Raw genomic sequence first — 24,965 nt, forward strand, 5'->3', positions numbered from 1 at the left:
CGGAGGCACTCGAGCTTGAACCAATAATACGTGCCTGAATATCGAGTGATACGTGCCTGAACATCAAGCTCGATACATGTGTTCTAACTAGAATACGTTGCTCCAGTTTTATTTCTCTAAAGCCTTCCTTCGGCTTTCGCTCGAACAGAATACAATTCGCGAATCGATGATAGACATATTTTGTGAAATCTGCCAGTGAAACGCGATATCTATTTTCATTTTCTCATGTATTTGCTGTTTAAATATTTAAGTAGTAAGAAAAAAATATCTATTTAAATCGTTGGATAATTTCTGATATCTAAATGCAAATATTTTGCTAATGCAACTAAATATCGATTAATGTTCTATAAATGAAAAAATTTTAGTTTGCATATTGTAAAATGAAAGAATTTTCGTGTGGAAACGTAGGCATTTTCTCTCATCTTGAAACTAAATTTAATAATCTAAATTATTAACATTTTGTCTGTTTGGACAGCTGCATTCAACTCGGAAAAACATGTCAAAATTCGAATATTGAAGAAGAAGCCGTCTATGCTCTATTTTTTTCTTTTTTTAGACAAATGCCACGATCTTTCCGAGAAACATTATTCAACCTTTCGGCACACGTTGAAAATATTGCCTGTTTTTCTCCACTGTTGTTTTGCGCGTTCACCATCGCCTCGGAATGACAGAATCGATTGCAGTTCCTCGTAACAGGTTTTCCTAACTCGCTCGTGTTTCTTGTTGCTTTTCATACATGCCACGATCAAAAGATTATTCACTTTTGGCAGTTTATATCATGCGTCGAATAATAAAATAAAAATATTTAAGATAAAGTAATCAATAAGATAAATGATTATCTGCGTACAATAATTCTCTGAGCTCATATATTTCTTAGCTATTATTTTTACTTTTAATTAACTCAATTTAAAAAAATTTATAATCTAATATTAAGTAAATTTTATAACTTTGTAAATATAAATAATTTAAATTTAGATTATATTTAAAAGTTTATTATAAAATGAAACCTGGTTACGACTTTAAGAGACAATAATTAAAAGAAAAAAAAATAAGGATTTGGAGTGATTGAAGGGTATCAAGTGAGAAATGACACGAGTGTGGTTAATACGTCTTTTTCTACGTTTCTATTTATTATGAAAATATAATACAAAACATCCTATGTTGTATTACATAGATAACAATGCTCAATTAACGTTTTTTTTTTCCTTTTGTCTTGTAACGTTACCATCCAACACTATGAGAAGCATGTCGGGATAGGTAAGGTCTTGTTTCGTCTCTTCCTCTTTTTTTTTATTTATTCTTTTTCCTTCTTCAATTGGAGAAAGGGCCCGATATACAGAGAGATATATAGACGAAACGTTATAGAGCAAGATTACAGAGATCTCGGAACGAAGAAATCAAACTAGTTTTACAAAAAAGAGCGGCCGTTAGAGCACGAGCCAGACGATAAAAGACGAGGGTTTACAGAGAATTTGGGCAGAGGGTAAGAGTTTTGGGCTTGAGGGTGGGAAATGACCGAGGAAGATTGATGAGGAGAACGGGAGATAGGGCGGGATGGATCTTCAGGTCTTGTGTCGCGTCTTGTCGATGCACAATTGGAGTTTTGTATTAGCGCTAGTTTACAAATAATACAAATGTATGTAAATATTCGTTATAATAATAGGTTCTCTCTTAGCGAGAAAGAAGCTTAAAGCTAATTCATCTAGCGTCACTATCATTTTTTTTCACACCGTGCTAATACTACGTGTTCCAGCTGGTACCCATGAACAGCTTGGTTCAATCGACGAGGATTTCGAATTAATGCGTATAACTAAATTACCCCGTAAAAGATAACGGGTCCGCGATCCATATCCTGTACATTTAGCGCTAAATGCGATTGCTTGCGATTGTAATATCGCGATCCTCCGCGCGATCGATAAATATACGAATTAAAAGGGGAGCCAGAGATGGAGTTTAACGCTTCATTGTAGGATATGAATCGATGATTGATGTCGTTGAGCATCGAACGAAAATATCGCTTTGACGAAGATCGGATTTCCTCAACGGAGCTGAAAATTTATCGACTCTCTTTGATATATTATATATCGTGAATAATTTATATATTCTGATATTTACGTTCGCACTCTCGTCACAAGCGATCGCAGAACTTTTGCTGAATCGGAGGAGCGTGTTTCATTAAAGATTTGCGCGGATTTCGCGACGCAGTAAGTAAGTCGTAGTATATCTTCTTAAAAGGGACTAAATAATTTCGAATCTTCCATTATCGAAGCCTATCGGCGCGAGATTAACTTTTCTCGGGTATTATCGATTTACTGTCATTCGCGGCAATTAAATTAGAACTACGAGAGATCGAGGTTCACGCCGATGGTATTCAAAGTTACAAGAGTTGCAAGACTTCTCTTATTATTCTCGTCTATTTTACATCTCTTCATTAAATCTGCAGTAACAATAATATATATCTGATTAAAGGGATCCTAAGTTTCATTCCTGTTTTATCGACAAAATGTGGGGTCAGATTCAGCTGTAAATCTATTTATTGGTTATACGGATTGTTTTTTATCCAAAATTGGAACGCTTCGCCCTTTGTTAATATTAATACTTTAATTTGTATAGGAATTCTAAGAATTCATAATTCTGTAATCAAGATATACGAGACTATAGACAGATTGATAAGTTTCTTTTTCCTGTACAAATTAAAGTATTAATATTAACAAAGGGCAAAGCGCTCTAATTTCGGGTAAAAAACAATCCTTAGTTTATCTGATCTTACATTTTATCGATAAAACAGGACGGAAATCACAGACTTCTCAAGGACGTTTAGGATCTCCTTAAATCGATTTCCATACAACAGAGTCAAAAATGCGCTTTCGCTGTGCAATGTCGATTGAGTTTAATTCAATGTCCCAATTGTGACATTTAGGACTCGAATGAGTGATGTTGATTCAAAGCCAAGATTTGTGCACGAGAGAATTTGAGCGAGAAATAGCGCAAATTTGCGGCGTTCATGTTTTTCGTTCCTTTATTCAAACTTGTTGAATTTTTGAATCGGAAAGAACCGAACACACTTCTTGACAAGCATTAAATAGCGATCCCAGCTGTCACAGGCACCGAGTGAAATACATTAGCAATCTACGATAACTCTATATCACTACCTCGGAGGCGAAATACAATCGTCTGGAATGTTTATTATCGTCGCTTTCTACGTGCTAAACGCGCCGACGTGTTATTCCCGTCGAAAGTATAGTCTCGATCGGCAATAATTAATGCCAGCCAGGCTGGTCGATCTCTAGGCAATTAGTGTCATCTACGTAAATGCTAAGTACAATTAGCACTACGGTCAGAATAAGTTAAGGGCCATACATAATGTCTGTGTAATGCGTGTACGTGTAGGTATATGCGTGTTTTTTTTTTTTTTATGTATATGTCATGTATATAAGTGTATAAGTGTATATACGTGTGTATTTTTTTTCTCCATGTGCGTCGAGTATATAATGTCGCATGCACAGTGTAGATAATGTGTGTATGTTTTATCTACGAATTATTATTTTTTTTGCATTATCGGTATAATATAATTTACCTTTAGTACCTTTTTTTACGCCGTTAATTACGCTCGCTTTAACTCTATATTGCTCTTTGTATTGCTTCGGCGGCAGTATAGCCCTACGTAATCATGCAAGGTATATTTTATTGGTAGTTTTCTCCTTACTAAGTAATATAAGTAATCATAATAGAGTAGGAGTAGTTTATAATAATAATAATAATAATAATAATAATTGTGTAATAATAATAATTTCGTTAATCGCCGTTATCATTGTATATAATGATAACCGTATATAGTGTATAATGATCGTAATTCTCAATCCGCAACTTTCTGTCGAAATGCACTATACAATAGCGGCTAAAGTACATACATGCACTCTCTTTCGCTCTTTTATTCGCTCACACGCGCGATTAATCGTGATTAACTTGATGACGCTGTTCTATTTTATAGTTAATTCGATATAATTTCGTCGAGATAATAATTATAACCGCGCGTTAACGTAGCTTTATAAATATAGTTAACTTTATATATGTGTTTTGCATATGTGTGTGTATGTGCACTGCACTCTTAAGTAAAAACTACAAAATATAGATACCTGTGTGCGGCTCCCACACACACACATACACACACACATACACGTGCGCGCACTTTCATTCTTCCACATATACACTGGCGAACATTTCTTTACCGTCTCTTTCCGTTTCTTGTGTGATTTCTTTCATTTAATTTTCTGTCTCGCATCTGTTTCCGACGAAACTGCGCGTGTCATTTCCGTTTCACTCTTCGCGAAATTAAAAGAACAACACACCTTTCTCACGCGACGCTATATTTTTAATTTAATTTAATTTTTTTTATTTAATACCTTCGCACTCTAAAAGTGATCTGTAGCATTTTACAAGCGTTGTTTGACTCTCATTCTGCTTCTCTCTTATATGCGATCTATTTTATTTCGTCTCTTCTGTTTTACACATTTCGCTAATCCGATCGTTTATATAGCTTGTGTACGTAATATATAATCGTGAGATCGGTTACGTCATTGCTTAGGCTTAAACTATTGCGAATTAAAAATTCGTTGATTTATATTTCCCATTCTCTCGTTCTCTCTCTCTCTCTCTCTCATTCTCCTACATTTTCTCTCTCTTTCTCTCTTTCTTTAATTAATTATTATATTATATATCGGACGCGCACCTCGTCGAGGACGCGCGACCGTCTACGAAGTTATTGCTTTTGAATACCCCGGCTTCCTTGGGAGCATCCAATTGGAACAATATCCTGTAAATATCAGTCGTACTCGGGATGGGAAAGGGCGGAGAGGGATGCAGGATCGCTCGAAACGAGATCAATTCTCGTTCTTTTTTTTTTTTTATTTTTTTTCGGGGTGGGTTTATATTACGGACAACTTGCTCTATCACAATACGTACAGTATCAATATCTATATATGCGCGTTATAGGTAAGGTAAAAGGTTCACCTTATATCACATACATCCTGAAAGTGTCGCGGCCGTTTTTGTTTTTCGCTATCAACCGAGGACGATCCCGCTGAGACCAGATTTCATATCCGAATTTCTTTTATAAATATACGAGATTCCTGTATGATCTTTCGTGATACGCTGACAAATACGGAAAAATGAACGAAACGCAGAAATAATATTTGCAATCGATATATAGTCTTTCATGATCTTAAGTTACGCGAAATGTTATTGCACAATTGCATAAATATGCAAAGAATAAAGTTTTTTGTTTCTTATTTTTTTTCCAAATTTTTTTATTATTTCGTTATTTTAATATTTTTATATTAAATAAAATTGCAAGTAAATTCCAGGATTTATTTACAAGAAGAACAAATGCTTAATCAGGGTGTCTAGCGGTCAGGGAAATCTGGAAAACCGGGCATTGTCAAGGAAAAATCAGGAAATTTTAATATTTATCCGGATTTTTTTACATTATTCTACATTTGTCTCAATCATTTGAAATTTTTTATTAAATAAATATAAACTTTTCCTTGACTCCCAGCACGTTAATTTTCTGTGTTGTTAAAAATCGATTCATCTACAGCTGTTTGTTAATTTATATTTTCATCGTCGTGTTATTTTATTTCAATGTGTTTAATAGAGATAAAACTGAAAAATTTGATATAATATAATAAATCGTACATAATGCAGATTGTACAATTGATTTAAATTTTGGTTTTTTTAACTTCCGAATCTTTTCATTGTTGACAAAAATATTTCAAGGATTTCGTGATTTAACATTTAATTGATTTATCATATAGATATATGCAAATTATATATATATATTTGGAAAAACTAATACTAAAAAGTCAGGGAAAAAATTAATTTCTGGTCTTAGAAAATTTGAAAAAGTCAGAGATTTTTTTTATTGAGTCTGCTGGACACCCTGTTGACTTTTTTACTAATTTCAAGGAGGAGCCTTTCCCTACGGACGCCCATGGGTTGAGATATTATGAAATATTTATGTCACGAAACGAAATGATGTTTTCTGCAAGAAAGAAGAATTTCTCGAGGTGGAGTCTCATTTTGCATTAAACCGCACATTAAGCGCTCAGGGACCGTCCTCGTTACTTGGTAAATTTTTTTCCATGCCGTTCAACAAGCAGTAATTATTGGTTTCGTCGTCGATAACAAAGGGACAATGATAATTGAGAATCGCATTACCGTCGATGAGATTTGCCGTTTTATTACATTAGGGAGCCGTATTATTGCTTTTATCTCAACATTATTTGCTTTTTCAGTTCCTTCAAACCTGTAATTGACACTGCCCGTACTCTGCATGTAAACGCATTAAACACGCTAAACAATAATTTACTGGCGTATAGGCACTTTTTCTCTGTTTCTTCTCCTCAATCTTTCATTCTCTTTCTCTCTCTCTCTCTTTCATTCTTTTTTCTCTCTTTCATTCTTGCTATCTCCCTTTCTCTCTCTCTCTCACTCCTCTGTCCCCTTTACATAGGGAACAATCTCACTCTGTAGAATTTGTTGCTTTCGTTTTATCGTTGTATCTCCTTCCCGTTACTTATCACTAACAACGATTTAAGATCACGTTTAATTGGATTAACATGGACTCTGAGCTTCCGTTGTGTAATACAGGAAAAGAGCGTCGAGAAGATGAAAAAGGGAAGAAAAGACTGGCGTCGATATAAAGTTATATTGCAATAGACAGAGAAAGTTTTTCTGCCCGGTTCCACACGCATTCAAAATATCGTCTTGCATTTGCAAATATTTTTCGCCGAGTTTATTGTTATATCGTCTAAAAGAAAAAAAAATGATAACGATTCTTTATTACCGCATTGAAATAATTATTAAAAGAGAAAAAACGCTGTTTTAAGATCAATTTTCTACAAAATAAATAATTAAATATTTTTTAAAAAAAATATCAAATTCGTCGAATTTAACGTGAAATTTGAAGGCGTGATTAATTCCCTTTGCAAATCCAGTTCGAATTCACGTAGCGGAACCGGGCTTCAATAATAGGATACGAATTCTGATCGCGTCTCTCACGCGAGGTAACTCAATTACAAGTATATATTGTAATTCCCTTTGGCGTACACGCATACACAATTAGACTATCGATTCGGTCGTTTATTTATTCCATCGTTTGATGGTCATTTTCAAAGTGGATTGAAACGGCCGTTCATTAACGATCCCGTAAGTGCATTACCTCGCGTGTATATACGAGCGCGTATATTATATCATTTCAACGACAGACAAATCGTCCTTTTAATTATGCGCCTTTCGGACAACCAACAAGCCGTTTATTTTATTAGCACGTATACAGATATACACATGCACACACACACACATATACGCAGCAAAAGAGACACGCGTGTATTTAGCATTAACAGACAAAGTGGATAGCACAGTAAACGACGACAGGTTAGGTGTAGAAGACATTTCCACGACACGAAGTACGAAAAGTGATCATCTCACAATTTCCAAGGAACCGGCCTTTTTATTTATTTATTTAATTATTTTTTTTTTAATTAACCACCTAACTTATACGCAACATTATAACGTCATCCCTCCCGATCGTCCCCCGGACACTTTGGAAATCGAGCTCGAATTTTTTCGGCTTTCGCTTTATTAAGGCATCCCGAAAGTGCGCGGCTTTTTATTTTTATTTATTTATTTATTTATTTATTCCCTTCACTTCTCTCTCTCTTGTGTCGGACGAGCGCGCGAATCGATGGAGGATCTCGAGATCGGAAGCTGGTTCTTTCGCGTGAATCGCTCCTTCTTTGTACTTAATATCACTATTTGTAGTCGATAGATTTTATTTTCGCTTACTAAGATTTTATTGACTCGATATTGACTCGTTTACATCCTTGAGCGAGTTTGCTTCTCTCGTGCTCTCGACTCTTTCTCGATCCCGATCTCGATCTCGATCTCCTCGATCGTATTCGCCACGTCTTTCGTGAAAACAATGAAAAATTCGCATGGAATTCGTAATTGCACAATAATTCCACGGCGCATCCAACTGCTTCCTTCCGTTTATATTAAACTTTATTATTAAATCATATTCCCTCTCTTTCTCAGAAACTTATGCTTATTTTAGCTCGATAAGCTAGCGAATACTAGTAAATATATTAGTAAAAGTCATCTATTTATAAGAGATTTTACGATTTGCTTTTCGTAAAATTTTGTGAAAATTCTTTCCCTCCTGATTACTTATTTATTTTATATCATAAACGTATTAAGGTTGAAAGTGACTATATTGGTTGGTTTCCACACCATGTGTTTTCGTGTATATCGATCTTTCATCGAACTGCCGTCTCGCGCCGTCGAATTAATTGCGAATCACCATGAGTAATCGCGAAAGTAATCCGAGATAGCCGAACATCGAAAATCCGCGCTTGGATTGGCTCAAATATTTGTACATTTCGTTTGGACATTACACGTAAAATTATGCTAGATGGAGTATTGCTTTGCCCTGATTCTCGAGCGATCGTTAGAACGCGTCGCTCTTCTACTAGAGATACGAGAGATGAATCGTTAATAAGTTTCTCAATTACTCACTCGCGCGCGTCCTGAAATATCAAAAAGAGGGTTTTATTCTGCGTTTCTCATCATCGGCATGATTCATCGGAAAGGGAAATTCGAAAAAACAGCCGAGACATTATCAAATATTTATTATTATTGACCCGGCGCTATATACCCGCTATCAACAAGTATAGTCGCGACTAATTATTTTCGACTAATTATCATTCCATCGATTTCGTTATTGCTCTTGAGTTAAGATACGCGATTCGCTCGGTATGGTGTGTGTGTTTTTCTTATTAATTTGAAACTCTCGCGTTAAATTGAAAAAAAGCTCCTTTCGATCCGTCCGGATAAAAAGTTTGCTTAGTGTTTTTCGTCGATGCGCTTGTATTGGAAATTAAGTACGGCAAACTTCGTCGCAAAATCGCCGTAATTAAAACGATCGAATCGTTCGGGGAAAATATATTCTTTACTCTTTCTTTCGTTCTTTTTTTTTTTTAATGAAAATAAACTCCGAAAACTTTTGTAAATACTTCACAGTTTCCGGCTGTACAAAACTTTGATCGGCTTAAGCGTCCATTATCTACTTAAAGTTTCTCTCGATACGAAGTGCTGGATTTAACGAATGCGCTTTTGGTGAGCTTAATCCACCGTAAAAGATGTTTCCATTTTCTATCGTGTTTTTTAACGTTTCGCATACGTTCCGACAGAAACTTGTATGGAGTTTATTATTATATTCATATTTATGATTAATCGCTTTGCTTGTCCGCGCATAACTTTTCCCAGTTTCTGAAATTTTTTTCTGATCAATTAGTAAATATTACAGAAAGTTATAAACATCTGCAATTTAATTATTAGCTTTCTGAACAAATTTTCTATTTTTATTTCCAACAAATTTATTGGAATCGAAATATTGAAATATTAGATGAATTCAAAGTTTTCAATCGGTTTATTTATATTAATTGCTAATGACACCAACAAAAATACGACATTGCCTATAAAATTCGCGTGCAATTTGTCGATATTCAATCAACCTTCAACTTCGATGTAACAATTATTGATATTCCATTTATTCTTTATTGAATGCTACGTGTCTGAAATATAGCTGCAATCTTTCTTAATGTTATGTATCACGATATCTTGAATATCGATATATTATAATATTGCACAATGTACAATGTCTTTCCAGTCATACTATTGTAGACATTCTTAATATTCTGATGCATTCTCAACCAGCAAGTCAAATCTGATATAAATATATAAGAAATATAAAAAAGAAATTAAGATTAATTGTAAGATTTGGATGCAAAATATAAAATTTGCCCGAGAAAAAATAAATTTTTCTAACACGATTTATCCAGTTTGACGGATTAGTCGTAAATTTTTTCGAGCAATTAATAAATAAAACTTGAGGAATTTAACTTGAGAGAATGATTTGACATGCACACTACTTGCAACATCATTTAAGTAATAATAATTACACACACGATCAATGAACGAAACTTGGAAAGGTTCAGGCACGGAACAAGAGCTCTGTTTTGACATTTGCGGCACGTCCACATAGGAATAAAAACTGTGTGTGTGTGTGTTTGTAGAAATGGACGCTGGCCTCTCATATAAATATATACGATGTGTGTCGTACCTATCGAAGAAAAAGTGAATTTGATTGAGACTTTCACGCCGATATTTATCGAATATTGGCCCGACTGGGTCCCCAGCTCTCGCCAGTATAACATTATTTATAATATTTTACTTCATCCTGCCTGCGCTTATACAATATGCTTTAAAGAGTGCTGGTTTCGTTTAAATATTCCTTTATATCCGCTACGTTCTAGTACTCGTGACATTGTTGTGTGTATCGTCTATATATATATATGGTATATATATATATATATATATATATTTATGTACATATATCCTTATATGTGGTAGAAAGAAAAACGCGGGATGCGAGACTGAAGCCGATGCTAATAATAATATTAATATAACGATATCATTATTTTATAGTCGAAAGAGAGTCGTCTTAATATATGTATACGTGTATGTATGTGTGTATGTAATCGTCTGATGTATATTCGAGTGTGTTTATGTGATTCCCTAATAATATATACATACATACATATATGTATGTACGTATATCTATACGTAAGTACTGCATATACTTACTAGATATATAATGCATCGCGCGTCGTGAAACGCATCCTCGTGTGTATAGTAAAGCCCCGTGTGCGATACACAAATGTTTCTCGCTTTTATTCGTATTCGTTTGGCGCGTATAGAAATGCTGATTAAACGGCGGGCTTAATTATCGCGATTTCTTTGACTTTCGATTTTTCCCGGCGCTTCGCGCGCTTTCACTCCCCGTGTGAACAAAAATCAGATCTTCTTTTTCAATCTTTCTCCGCTCTCCCAATCGTGACCGCAACCGGAAGTGTCATAACGATCATATAATCAGCGGGGATTTGCGCAATCGTGACATTCATATTTCAGCGTGTAATCATATATATATATATATATATATATATATATATATATATGACTCGCCGCAATACATGATAGACTTATCTGTATACTCTGGTATAGTTTCTTTCTCAGTACTTATAAATGAGAGACATGTCGCTGGACATTAATTGACGAATCGCTGAATAATAAAAGCCGAGTAAGAGTCGATCTTTTCGTCTTTCATATACCAAGCAACTCTTGAGCTCGTCCGAAAAACTGATGTGCAAAAATAACAATCTATAATTCATACATTCATTTTCTCACCGCAACGTCGTCATGATTTTTGTTTTTTTTTTTTTTTTTTTTTTTGTTTTTTTTGAGCCACTTCCAGATATTAGTTTGACAGTTTACATAAATTATTATTGTGTAAGCAGGAGCTTCTCAATTTCTAGAATTTTTAAGGGATCGATAAGGATGACTCGTTTTATTGACTTGTGGTTTTCTTCTCTTTTGACTCGATCAGTAAAGGAGTCCGATATATTTGGTGTGTATTTAACGTTAGAACTAGGTTTTGAACACATCGATCTCTAAGTGTCGTGCTGTTAAGCGCATCTCTTATTTTATTGGAGAAGAATCTAAGATATCTCCGGGATCTTTTAAAACTCGAACGCGCATGAAGTTGATACATCTGTTTAAGGATGCTTACGATACTTCAATAATATTATATTATTGCTAAAGTTGAGTATTTTCGTTGGATAATTATAATTAATTATTATTATTTTGAAAAACAGAAAAGACCCGCATAAATTTATTTCTCGAATATATATATGTATATATATTCTTTTTTATAATAATGTTACGTATATATAATAGCTAATAAAATGCTAGTGTGTAGTAGTTAAAACTAATTATTCTACGCGTTATACTTTTTACACTTTATCGATGTTCATTAATTTCATTTTTTTGCAGATTTGTATTATCACGAATGATATTATATCGCAAAGTATCGAAGAGAAAAGCATGGTAGTAGTATTTTGATACCGTATTAATGTAAGCATCCCTATTATGGATTATAAATTGGACCTCGATGTTAGCACATTTTGCCGCTACGTCAAAATCGTTCGATCTATATTCATCTCTTGCTATTCAATCCTGTCCGATTGTATGCGATTTTGTGAAACATCAGCGTAAATATGATAATCATATATCATAGCGGCATTGATAGATGATAGTGATATTGCGATGTAAATTATCATATAACATGTATTAATGTTTTAATCTATTCCAACGCGGCAGCGTTGCGATTTTTGCAAATAATCGCGAAATGATTAACACATATTGAAATGTTGCTTAATATCCTATGCTTTCGTTACGGTACCGAACATAATTAATGATTTAATGCAATATCTATACTTGTACTCCGTATCGTATATTTAAAGTCAAAAAGAAATCGAGGAATTTTTTAAATATCAATCCAACAAGTTCTATAACTCGAATTTGCTTACTTTTAGTCGTAGTTTGGTCGCCGTAAAACTATAATATTTGTGCTGTTCGTATATGAAATATTTAATTTACCCTTTAAAAGGAACTCGATCATATATCTGTCGTTTGAATTACGATTACGTTTTTTTTTCGACATACAAATTTCAACACAGGCTCTTGAATAATCTTGTGTTGAAGGACAGTTTCATTATTAATCTCCCAGATGTAGACGGTCCTTTTTTTTTCAATCCTAGATCAATTGTTGTAGTGAAACGAATTTGAACCGAGCGACTGCTTTTGTAATTAACGATTTTTCGTCTTTTAGCAAGCCGAACGAACAATTAGACTCGTTTGCTCTTTCGGTCGATTTACAGTGTCGTAAAAACTGACAATCAAGACTGCAGGATATATAGATATATATATAGAACGTAATTTCAGGCCCGAGATCGTTTTTTCACTATCTCTCTCTAGCTCTCCGTTTCTTTCTTAATCTTTTTTTTTTTGCTTTTTCATTCACTTCTCACTTATGCCTAAGGCAACTAGCAAACGGTTTAAAAAATTGTCAAGGCTCTCGCTGGAAGGAATTACGAAATGCGTGACGCATCGTTTTTATCTGGTCTGTGTCTAACACAGTTTATCTTAATATCCGAGAGGAGAATCTTGTCGCGTCGCGCGCGCCGAGAGAGAAATCCGAAGTCTGCAGAAAAGAACCAGAGTTATATATTATATACGTGGAAAATGATGGAAAGTCGACATTTCTCGCGCCCCGTGAAAATTTTCGCGTCTTCTCTTTCGCAAATAGGCGACGACGGCGAAATTTATTATAAATTTATTAGAATAATTTTAATTATTTTATTTTATTAATTTCTTTTAAATTTATTATATTTATTTCCTGCGGAATTGAAGTCGCAAAAAGAAAATTAAGAGTATATTTTTAATTTAAGAGAAAGCATTAAAAAAAATGTATTAATTTGACTAAACTTTTCAACTAAATTACTATTTCGTGAAATCAACATATATTAATATTTAAGTCAAATATACGCGTTTTGTTGGATTTAATATGTTATATTTAATTTAAATATTTTTATAGATTATTCAATTAACAAAATAATATTTAGTTGAAAGGTTTAGTCAAGTCAACAAATTTGTTTTTAGTATAGAAAACAATATTTTTCAGTGCGTATCTTGAAAAAATGACGCAAGCTGTCGTCGCCAATTAGCGGGAATTGTATACTCGCGGCCGCGTATCGATCAGCCGCGATGCAATCGCGATATGAAATCGAATCGACGGACGTGTGTCTGCGCGAATCGCGTTCTTCTTTCCGAGGGATGAAAAAACCCGGTCGCGTCGGGAAGGGAAGGGGTGAAGGATAATAACGTCACACTTTTTTCCACTCCATTTTTTCCGCGAATTTTTCATTACACAATCCGATTTGGCCCTCAAGCTTCGACCGCGATAAGCGTGATCCGTCACGTGCGATTTTGCAGCTCCGGATGAAAATTCTATATTCTCGATAGATTCGATTTTCCGCGCGCGAAAAACGCGCCGTCGTACGACGCAACCGGAGTTAGGTGGCGAGAAGGAATTTGGACGTCGCTTGCGAAATTAAAACGAAATAACGGCGCGGACGGAAATCGCAATTAAATCAAAAATAAATTGAAATAAAACGACGGTCAAGCGCGCGGCGCGGTCGGATATTGCAATTAAATCAAAGATAAATTGGAGCGAAATGACGGTCGCGAACTGTGTGTGCGAGCTAAATTAAAGTTAAATCAAAGATAGATTAAAACAAAATGACGCGGGCGCGAATTCGCCTCGTACGTGCATGCGAGTGAATTAAAAACAACGTTTGGGTTTTACAGGCCGAGCGCGGCCGGATTCGCTTTAATTCGTATTACGGCGAAATTAAACGGCAGGTTTGGATATCAGGTCGATAAAGAATACGGCGAATCGTCGGATTCAGAGACACACGTAATTAAACAAAAGGGACGCGCAGACGGCAAAGACGCGGCCATTTTCACGGCGACGAGCTTGTTAATTAGATTGTACCGAAATTTCCTCAATTTTACCTTAAAACCACGAAGGTGCAAGGATCCTCGAGAGATAGGAGAGTAGAAGAACCATGGGCGTCCGCAGGATTTTTTCCTGGAGGAGGGGCATGATTATAATTTTTTTGTTTCTTATCATTATTCTTTCTTCATTTTTTAAATTCAATTTTTTCATTATTTTATTTTTATATTTTTATATTATATAAAATTGCAAATAAATTCTAGTGTTTCTTCATCAGACGCTTAATTTTTTTTACCGATTCCAAAAGGGGCAAATGCCCCCTCTGCTGACGCCCATGAGAAGAATTCTTAGTAGTCTTTGAAGAGATGATTATCGTGTATATTATGTCCTGTGTACATGTATGTGTATGTGTACATATATATATGCTGCGACAGGCCTGGTCTACAATAGAGTCGTAAGAAATTAAATTAAATTGACCAATCACGGTTGATTATATTTGAAATTATTAACTGTGATTTGTCCAATTTCTTACGACTTACGACTCTATTTAAGACCAGGCCTTTGCATGCGTAGAAGAATCTCCGTTGATGACGTTAATCGCGCAAAAGTACCCGCCCACGCGCGCTTTCATAGTCCTGTCACCTGAAGTTGCCTGTCACGAAGAGTGCGCACTTCGACCTTGTTGATTCTGACCTCGACTCATTGTCGAGCACACGTTACGTGAGAGGACTTTCCTTGTTGGGAGCCGAGTTTCCAAGATCGAAGCGGAAAGTAGAAGGATTCGAGGTTTCGATCGCGAGAAGAGCTTATTTTTTTATTCCTCGCCGAGCTATCATTATTTCGCAACGATGCCCTAATTATTAAAGACGATATCAGGCGATATTAGATTAATTAGTACGTGGACTGCTAATTACGTTATCGTTACGTTTTATTTAAATGTACATTTTATTATTTATATATAATGCATAATATTATATATATATATATATCGAGTATATAAATATAACTTTAGGTGGTCTCTCATGTTACGCAACGATGCCTGCGATTATTTATTATTCATGCATTACTCGCGTATCACACCGTCACGATAAGCGAGAAAAATGTCTTGAGCTTTTGCGCGCCATTGACGGATAAATTTGATTAATGAAAAGTCGAAACTTTAGGCAGGAAAAATTTAATCTTATGCAAAAATGACTAAGATATCTTCGATAATACATATAATAACGAAGAAGAAGTATTCGAGGGAAATTTTCAACAGCAAAATTATTCTATAAATCGATAAATGATGCCCGTCACATGGTGAATCGTCAATCAAGTGAAATTATCCTTTTTATTTCGGCCGAAATGAAAGAGAATCTTATATATTCGCGCATCGACGGTGCACTTTTTGCGAGGAGGGCAGCTCTTCCCGCGACCAATCGCGTTTTATGTCTCGATATAATATAGCAGTATAATATAGCAGTATAATATAGCAGTATAGAAGAGAACTTATACGTCTTATGTATCACTATAATCCCGCGATTAAGGAGTGCAAGAGTAAGATTGGGATTATGTACATACAACATCGGCTACGAGAGACGCAATTTATTTTCCTCTTCTACGTCCGATATATATAGAGCCCCTATTGCGCTAAATATATTCGCCTCTCTCTCTCTCTCTTTCTTTCGTTATCAATAAATATACCGTCCAATTTAATACGGTTTATCTATATTCCTTTGTTCGTTTTTGTACACACTTCTTTGAGCACCTCTAAGTAACATCGATTTTACGATAACATGGTTGAGCTTCATGAATCGAGACGGTTCCTCGACTTTAAACGCTATCGGCGAGGCCCGAGAAATTCGCTATAGGAGTAGCCGCCCTGTTGTTGGCATTTTAAGGCAATGACATGTATTCGCGAAAGGAAAAATACGCAAAGTACGACGATGTTTTTGGAACGTCGCATCTTCCGAAAGATGATAGTCTGAGATCATAGAAAGATACAGTACTTCTGAGTACTTGGTAATGTTTGTGTGTTTAAAGATCGCATAGATATAATAATTTTGCAAATCATGTTGCCAAATCAATATCTATACTGTGCAGAATTTAGTGACAGTAAGAGAAAGATAGGAATTGAATAGTAGGAAAATTTTTTCTCTCTCATTCTTTTTTTCTATAATTATAAATTTAAATTATGTAGCGTTCATTACACATCGCATTGTCTCGTTTGAAAAGGGCGAAGAGGGAAGGGAATTTGTAATTTTAATAAATCCTTTAATTTGTCTCTCTCTCTCTCTCTTCTCTCTTCTCTCTCTCTCTCTCTCTCTCTCTCTCTCTCTCTCTCTCTACAAATTTCACAATTCTATAGTCATATATAATTGCTATCCTTAAAATGGGTTAAAAAAATAAATCGTCGGGAATATAAGTTTTTTTCCCGGCAGCGGGCGCGTGACTCTGCTTCTCTTATCGAGTAACAATCATTCGTGCAACGAGGAAAGAAATTGACTAGATGACTGTCTAACGAACCGGCGCAATTCCCACAACGAACCCTCGCTAATCACGACTTATAGTCCACCGACTTGCTCTTCTTTAATCGGCGTTTTACGGCGTTGTTCGATTTTCTACGCGCGAATCGTGCGACAAACAAAGTGGATATGCTCCCTTTCGATCGTAGCCTCCCTTTTAAAGCTCTCCGGTTTCTTTTTTCATAAATAGCATTTAAGTCTGACGAGCACTCTATCTCTATACACGCTCGAGCTATGAAATTGTGACTATATACAGAGTGTCCCACGACCGGTGGCTTATTAGATTTCGAAACTGTTCGAAATTCAAATAATAATTTACATTAAAATTATATAAATCGGTCTGTAGGATTAGCCAGATAGGTATAGTAAATAATTTGCAAAATGCCACGAATTAAGTGGCATGATTCTTTATGTGTTTGTATTTTTTTTTTGTATTGTTTCGTTGAAAGAGATAATAAAATTGATAAAAAAATAATTTTTAAGTAGACTAAAAATAGACAAACACGCGTATTGGATTTCTGTAGAAGATGGTCATTTTTTAAATTTTACTTGAGTCAGCTGTCATTTTTTTTTCTTTAGTAAAACGTCTAGAATTGCTCCAAGATTTTGCATCTCTAACCTCCAGCGAAGGGACGTTTTGTGTTTGAGTATTATAATATATATTTATATAAATGTATGCTATATGCATATATATATATTACCACGATCCGGAAGTTTAAGTGTATCGACTAATAACTATACACGCGAGACACTACCTTAAGTAAAGTAGCTTATCGCACGGAATGCTGGCGTTTTCCACTTACAAATTAAAATGGAAATTGCACATGTTTTTAGCTTTTTATATGCTTGTAACATATGGATATCGATCGTTGTATCGAATCGTTGTACTAGCACAATAATAATAATGCTGATATAATAAATAAAAATAAATAATATATAATATAAAATAATAATAATTATGGAATAATATTAATGCTAAAAATATATGACAGCTTGCCAAGATATCACAACAAATTGGCTCGAATCACAAATCTGAGAGATAATGCACAAAAAAACTCTTTGCACATCTTTAGGAATCGTGTATACTTTTTATGCGCGTTCATCTATTCTCACATTCTCATTCTATATTTCAATATCTTGACACAAACCGTCAATAATAATAAATATAAATAATTACACATTCGAACTAAGAATAATTATATAGCGACTATTGAAAACGGCATTTCGATGTATACAAATAAATAAGCGCAGAGAACGCAGGAGTACATAAATGAATAATAAGTAAACGAACGAAGCAGCGAGAGTACAAGTACAAATGAAACAACAAAAGGACGTAATATACGAGATATACATATGTATGCGAGTCAAGTGCGCGATTTGACGCGCAATATTGCGGATTTTCGTTGTGTGCGCTACGCGAATAAGTTATTATTGCTTAATCGTTTATTGCTTTCTAAAGCCGCATATTATTTATATGTATACACGCATTAGAAGCAGCGTGGCGCGTATTAATTAATTATCGATGGTTAGTGCCGCGCGCGCGAGATAGAATTCAATAAAAGAAAAGGAAAGGAAAAATAGAACAAAGCTCCGTTGCGCGTCAAGCATTGCTGGTCGATCCTAAGAATCGATTCGCGAATTGAACGAGCTACGAGCGAAAAATATTGTTTATTCTGTCCTTCTTTTTTTGGCGGCGAGATTCTCTCTACTGTACATGCGAAATGCTGTCATCGCGCTTTTTCGCGATATAATCGGTGCAAAAAATAAAAAAATCGGGCAGATCGCTCGCATGCTCGTCGGCCATTATAATTGTTTTAATTCTTTAGTTGTTATTTTTTTAGAAAGCTGGGCGCGACTTTAAAGCGCGGATCCACACCCCGCCGAATCGCTCCTTTTTCTTATTGGAAAACAATTTTATTCTCGCGATTAAATATGTACGCGTTGCTATTTACTACCAATTTCAATTTAAAATGTGGAAAAATTAATTAACCGCGTTATCGAGAAATTAATAATTATTATTTTATATGATGCATATATATAGCTGATCCAATTATGAAACGATACAAACAAATTTATTCTGATCACATAACTCGATACATTGATCTGCATCTAATGTAATTGTAATATATTCATCAGCAAACGTGATTAATGGTTTTTTTTCCTGATTAAATATTGAATCCAGCATATAAACTGCGTAGAACGTTTCGCGTGGAATTAATTAATTTTCTCTGAATATTCTGATTTAATATCAATAAACGAATTTATATTATTATTTTTATGCGAATACAGGAATGTAAGAGTCCACAGAAATATAATAAAATTAAGAACGTAATGGAGAATACAATTTCAAAAATTACAAAAATTATAAAACAAACTACTTACTACTTTAAATAAAATATTGATTCGACTTAGTTAGAAGTTTTCTGAGCATCAAAGTTAATTAATACGAGAGGGAGGTGTGGATCGGGCGATCGTTCTCCATCATGCCTAAGCACATCATCTTGCTCGAAACTTGGTTAAACTTCGATGTTTGCCTCTATACGTATAATTATATAATTCGTTGTGTCGAAACATTGCTTTGACCGTACTTGTCGCGTCATATTTATTTATTTATTTATTTATTTTTTCTTATATTGCCTCTATAAAATATGTGTTGTATAACAATGTGTTACACGCGTCTATTACTCGAATTTGCTCTAAGTACGTTGTGAGGATCCGTTTAATATAATGCGATGCCGAACGCGCGTTTTCGCGTCCGCGATCGATCGATCGATCGGTCGATCGATCGCGAGAGACCGCGTATTTTCCCCGCGTTATATATTCGTCGTCGATTCGACATAATCGTGTCGTCGTAAATCGCATAATCGTGCGAGACACGCAGGTGTAGACTTTGATAAAAAAAAAAAAAAAAACAATTGCAAAAGAGAGGATATGCTATATAAAAGCATAAAGTTTTTCAGTTTGATGTATACCCTCTCAGAATCTCCAAAAATACTTGGTTCGACCTTTATCTTTGAGGTCGAAGGATGACGTGTCCGTAACTCCGAACCAGTCGCTGCGCGGTTATTGCGCTTATCGATCAGTCATAGCTTTCGTCGTTCTGTCTCCCAATGTCCACCAATGGATTAAACTCGATGAAATTTTTAAAGAAGCGCAACCACTGAACGCGAGCGTTAACCCTTCTCTGCTTCGACATAGTATAGCTTCGAGTAACTTTGAACAACCATGATTTTATGACACATTGCGTCATTAATTATATTTTATATAATTTTATTATAATTATTTAAATAGTATAGTTAATACTCGTGGAAATGGACTCCGAATGATCAGTTGTCGCGCAGATACTTGAAGATACCAGCAACAGCAGAGATGGGTTAATTTTTAATCGATCGATCCTCACGTGATTTTGGAAATAATCGCGATATTATTCTTTCTTTGCAAAATGAGAATCAGCAAATTATAAACAAGTCGATCACATTCGCGCGTCTCGGTGTCACAGCGATTCAGCAACGATTATCGATTGCGATTCGCGATTTATGGATCCTGTCAAATCTCTTTCGGTTTATTTTCTCTTCGTTTCATCTCTTTCTTTAAATTTAGGCAGCTAAGTATTAATAAATAATGTCTTCGTAACGAGCTCGCGGACTATCGTACGCGCTAGTAAATATATATATATATATATATATATATATATACTATAATATATATATAATAATATAATATCATAATGTAATAGGTATATATAATCGACTAGAGTGACTAGACTCTGCAGTGTGGACGTCATCGTTCGACGTGTTTTTTTTTCATTTACGACTTAACATTACTGGACGTTTTTATTAATGTTAGACATTATTAATAAACTCACGCTCTCCCTCTCTCTTGCTCCCTTTCGTTCCTTCTAACTCTCTACTCACATCATTCTTTCTTTTCCATCTTTCTCTCTCTCTCTCTCTCTCTCTCTCTCTCTCTCTTTCTTCTCTCTCGCTCTCTTTCTTTCTCTCATTTCTGTCTCTACTGGCACTTTTCTACTTAAAATCTACGGCAAACCTTATATCCCTTCCCTCGCTCTTCGTATCCTGGTGCCTCTTCGCAATCAAGCGGCGATCACGGGGCACCGCTAGCTCTTTCTTGACCCCTCGATCCTCGTGACGTCGTTGTTTCCCTCCTCGAAGCGCTGCTACAAGCCTCGATTGGTGTTCTGCTGAGTGGCACTGTTACCGGTATGTTGCTGCTGCTGCTGCTGGATCTCCTCGTCGCGCAGACACGCTGACTCCAGATGCTTGTTCAGGTAGGACTTGAGGGCGAAGGTCTTGTGGCACCTCGAACACTCGTAGTTCTTATCAGCCGAGTGGGTCTGCATGTGCGCTCGCAGATTTGAGCGATCGGCGAACGCTTTGCCGCAGTGGGCGCACCCGTACGGCTTCTCCCCAGTATGACTTCGCAGATGACCCTGCAGCAGCCAGGGTCGCGAGAACATCTTGCCGCATACGCCGCAGCTGTGGGCGAGCTTGTGCGTGAGCACGTGCATCGCCAGGGCGGGCATACTGACGTAAGCCTTGCCGCAGTGGATGCACTTCTTGGCCGATTGCGAGTCGAGGCTGCGATGGGTCTGCTTGTGCCGCGACAGGTTCGACGAGGTGGCGTATTGCTTGCCGCATTCGGTGCACGTGAACTTGGGCCTGTCCGGCTGGCTCGCTTCTTTATCCGGGACTGCGGCACCGTTGTTGCTGTTGTTGCTGCTGCTGCTGCCTCCTCCGCTGCCACCTCCGCGACGTTTCGACCGGCCATCGGACACGAAGAAGGCCTCGTAGGTGTAGGCGACAGTCTTGCTGCTTGCGGTGGTATTGCTATATTGGGACAGATACAGATCGCGTGGATATGAGGTTTTGGGTTCTAATCAAACGTACACAGATCGAATTTTCTCTTGGAATTTACATTGAAAATCGTGATAATTGTGGCACAATATGGTATTGGAAGAATTTTATGAGTTTCCCAGTGTGGAAATTGTGTTAAAGCTTTGATAAGGCTCCTGTTAATTTTTCCTAACTTTGTTAGGGTCCTAATGTGAAAGCCCAATAAGATCGGTCACGCTTTTCCATCGAGAGCATCAAGCCTTATCAGGATCCTTGTTGGTTTCCTTATTCAGACCATACATTAAATTAGCTCAAAACTGATATCACTTTACTAGGATCTAATCTGGCACTAATGTGGAAATCCCTAATAGGAACTCCACGTTTAAGCTCTTAAAGGACCCGACATTTTTGCCTTAACAATTTTCCACATGGGTCCCTGATTGATATATTTATCGCAATAAAAAATATTAATATCTGCCACAATATATAAAATATGTTCGATTAATTTTACCATGTACATATTAATATTTTTTATTGCGGTAAACATTAATGAAGAAAATTCTTATAAAATTCTTTCAACACCATATATCGTGTCCTATACGATTACCATGATTTTCAGGGTAAAATCTAAGGGGAAAATTCCCGGGTAGAAAATTTGCAAAATCACACTCACCTATCCCTGGCGACGTTGTTGCAGTTTCCGCCGGCGGTCTCCGCGGTTGCCGGCGACTGCGGCTGCGGCGGCGTCTGCTCCTGTTGACGTAACTGATTGGTCTGCGAAGCGGGCACCGGCACGAGCACGGAGACCGGTATAGGCTGCTGCGTGCCCGCGGTCGGTGCCGGTTGTTGCTGCTGCTGCTGTAGCTGCTGCGCCTGCTGCTGCTGCTGCGCGGTCGCGGTCGCGTTCGGCGCGACGACGACGACGGCGGCGGCGGCGGCGGCGGGCGGCGGCGGCAGCGGCGGCGGCGGCGGCGGCGGTGGCGGAGGCGGCGGCGACAGAGTGTGAATGAAAACGGAATGCGTGGGCGCGGCGGGCGACGCGCTGAGATCCAGAATCGCCTGGGCGGCGGACAGGTCCTCCTCGGCGGACGTGCGGATCTCGGAGATCGGTTGCAGGCTGTAAGGACGGTAGATGTCCTTCTTCTTCGGCGGTAAGGATAGCGCCGCGCCGGTGCTGGTGAAGGACATCGAGAGACTCTTGCGCGGTGGCAGACACAGAGACGCGACGGACGAAGACGACGATGACGGCGATGATGACGATGACGACGACGGGCTCGTGTTCTGATGCAGGATCGGTCCCCCGGTCAGGACCGGAACCGGAAGCTCCTGCTGCGCTGCCGGAGGTGGCGGCGACGGAGCTATCGGACGCGCCAGCTCCGCCGCTGAGCGCAACGTCGCGTACTTCGGGGGCTCCTCGTGGTTGATCCATGCCTCGTGCGTGTAGCCTAGAAATGGGTATAGCGAGATGGTAGATTAATCCAATGAGATAGGCCCTCGTGACTTTATTTGATTAGGCCTGTGCTCTTCAAGGGTTTTATCTTCCACTTGCTTTAAGCCGAAAATTATTACTCTACTGCTCGTACGAGATATACGAAAAAGGGCTCTATTAGTTTGCTCGCGTTGCGATATTTGTGAAATGAATTAAGCCATTTTCGTTATTACCCTGCTCTCTGTACACATATCTGATTATACTAAATTTACTAAATTCGTCAATTATCTTGAAACATTGTTTCATCTACTTATTACGCAACTTATTGATGAGTTACTTGGCTAAAGTTTCGATAACATCTACCTCGTACCTATGATCATAAACCGGACAAGCATATATGACATGACAGTGTATCGGAAAGTTCCTATAGTGAAAACGAATATAACAACTGCTATTTAATTTGCAAATAATTGCTCGAGAATTTCCTCTAATGAACCCCCTCTTCTCGCAATGCAACGGAAGGGTATAACGAAGGTGCAACACGCACGGTACAACATCTCATTCGTCTCGGGGCGATATGAATATTTGAATTCGTGAATCACTCAAACGAGTTGCGTGGCGTTTCATTTCCTGCGCGCCAGCTGTTTCCACCGTATACGGTCATTAAAGGATATAAAAGGGGGACGGAGAAAAAAAAGTCGGTTGTGTGCAGCAGGAGGTGGCGGCGCGACTCGACTCGACGTGGCACGTGAACGTGGGGGTGTATAATAACGCGATCTGTTGTATCTGTTGCGCGCCGCTCGCTGTTGCGCAGGGGCGGTTCCACGACAAGGGGTTGGTGGGTAGGGGTAAAGAGCGAAATTCGCGCCGCTGCTGTTGCTTGGGTTCGGGTGTAGGACTGTGTGGGACCATGCGGAAGATTCATGCGAAATGTGCGCGAAACAGTGCCTCTCGCGTATATAACAGCGTATTCTTCTGTGAGCGCACTTCCGAGTTTCCAGCACGCCGTTGTATACGCGTGCAAGGAACATATATTATTAAACTCTGTTTCAATTAAAATACCAGCTTGCTCGACCATTTCGCTTTCCCAGGTTGTTGGTTTTTTTTTTTTTTTTTTTTTTTTTTCACGTAATGAACAGATTCATTGAAGCGGCAACATTAAGAAATTGGATAATATTTCAATGGTTCCTTCTACGCGAGATTTTGGTTTGAATGAATTTTGAAATCATTTTAATTCAAAGTACATATTGTCATTTTATTACTACGAATTAAGTGGAATGATTTAATGATTTGATCGGATATGTGTGTTAAAATTTAATCAAAATTGGCATAAGCTATCGAATCACAACAGTAACTTTTAATAACAGCAAAGCAAAAATTGGTAAATAATGTAACGGAAAAAAATTACTCTGAGAGATTTGCAAATCTCGAAAGCAAGTTTTGGATAAATTCACGTGGCCTTAAGTCGCTGCTGCTTACAATTCGAATTCGTTACCTCGTTATTAGTTATTGATGCCTTCTAAATCCCGTTTGTGTTTCTTTTATTGCTTTCGACAATGTAGACAAAGCACGCAACGGACGACTTTCGCCGTGAAATCGATACGCGTGCCGTCCAGCTGGTTACGTAACGCGAAAGTCTATGCCGTAAGCAGCGAATACACTATATTATGTAGACACTAATTAACGAGTGCTTCTATCTCTCATTT

General features: G+C 37.2%; 1 protein-coding gene across 2 annotated transcripts in view; it reads right to left on the bottom strand.

Moving 5' to 3' along the window:
- Positions 1-1,096: 1,096 nt before the first annotated feature.
- Positions 1,097-24,965, bottom strand: part of scrt (scratch) — a 29,708-nt gene continuing 5,839 nt past the window's right edge. For both annotated transcript variants that reach the window (XM_029315003.2, XM_085480815.1), the window contains 2 exons: positions 22,504-23,275; positions 1,097-21,824 (listed from right to left, as the gene is read on the bottom strand). In XM_029315003.2, coding sequence (XP_029170836.1) covers positions 21,155-21,824; positions 22,504-23,275 — 1,442 coding nt within the window. In that variant the 3' untranslated portion in view covers positions 1,097-21,154. The remainder of the gene's footprint in view (positions 21,825-22,503; positions 23,276-24,965) is intronic.

Source organism: Nylanderia fulva, unplaced genomic scaffold (genome assembly GCF_048542155.1).
Source record: "Nylanderia fulva isolate GAGA-0341 unplaced genomic scaffold, ASM4854215v1 Scaffold16, whole genome shotgun sequence".
NCBI classification, from domain to species: domain Eukaryota; kingdom Metazoa; phylum Arthropoda; class Insecta; order Hymenoptera; family Formicidae; genus Nylanderia; species Nylanderia fulva.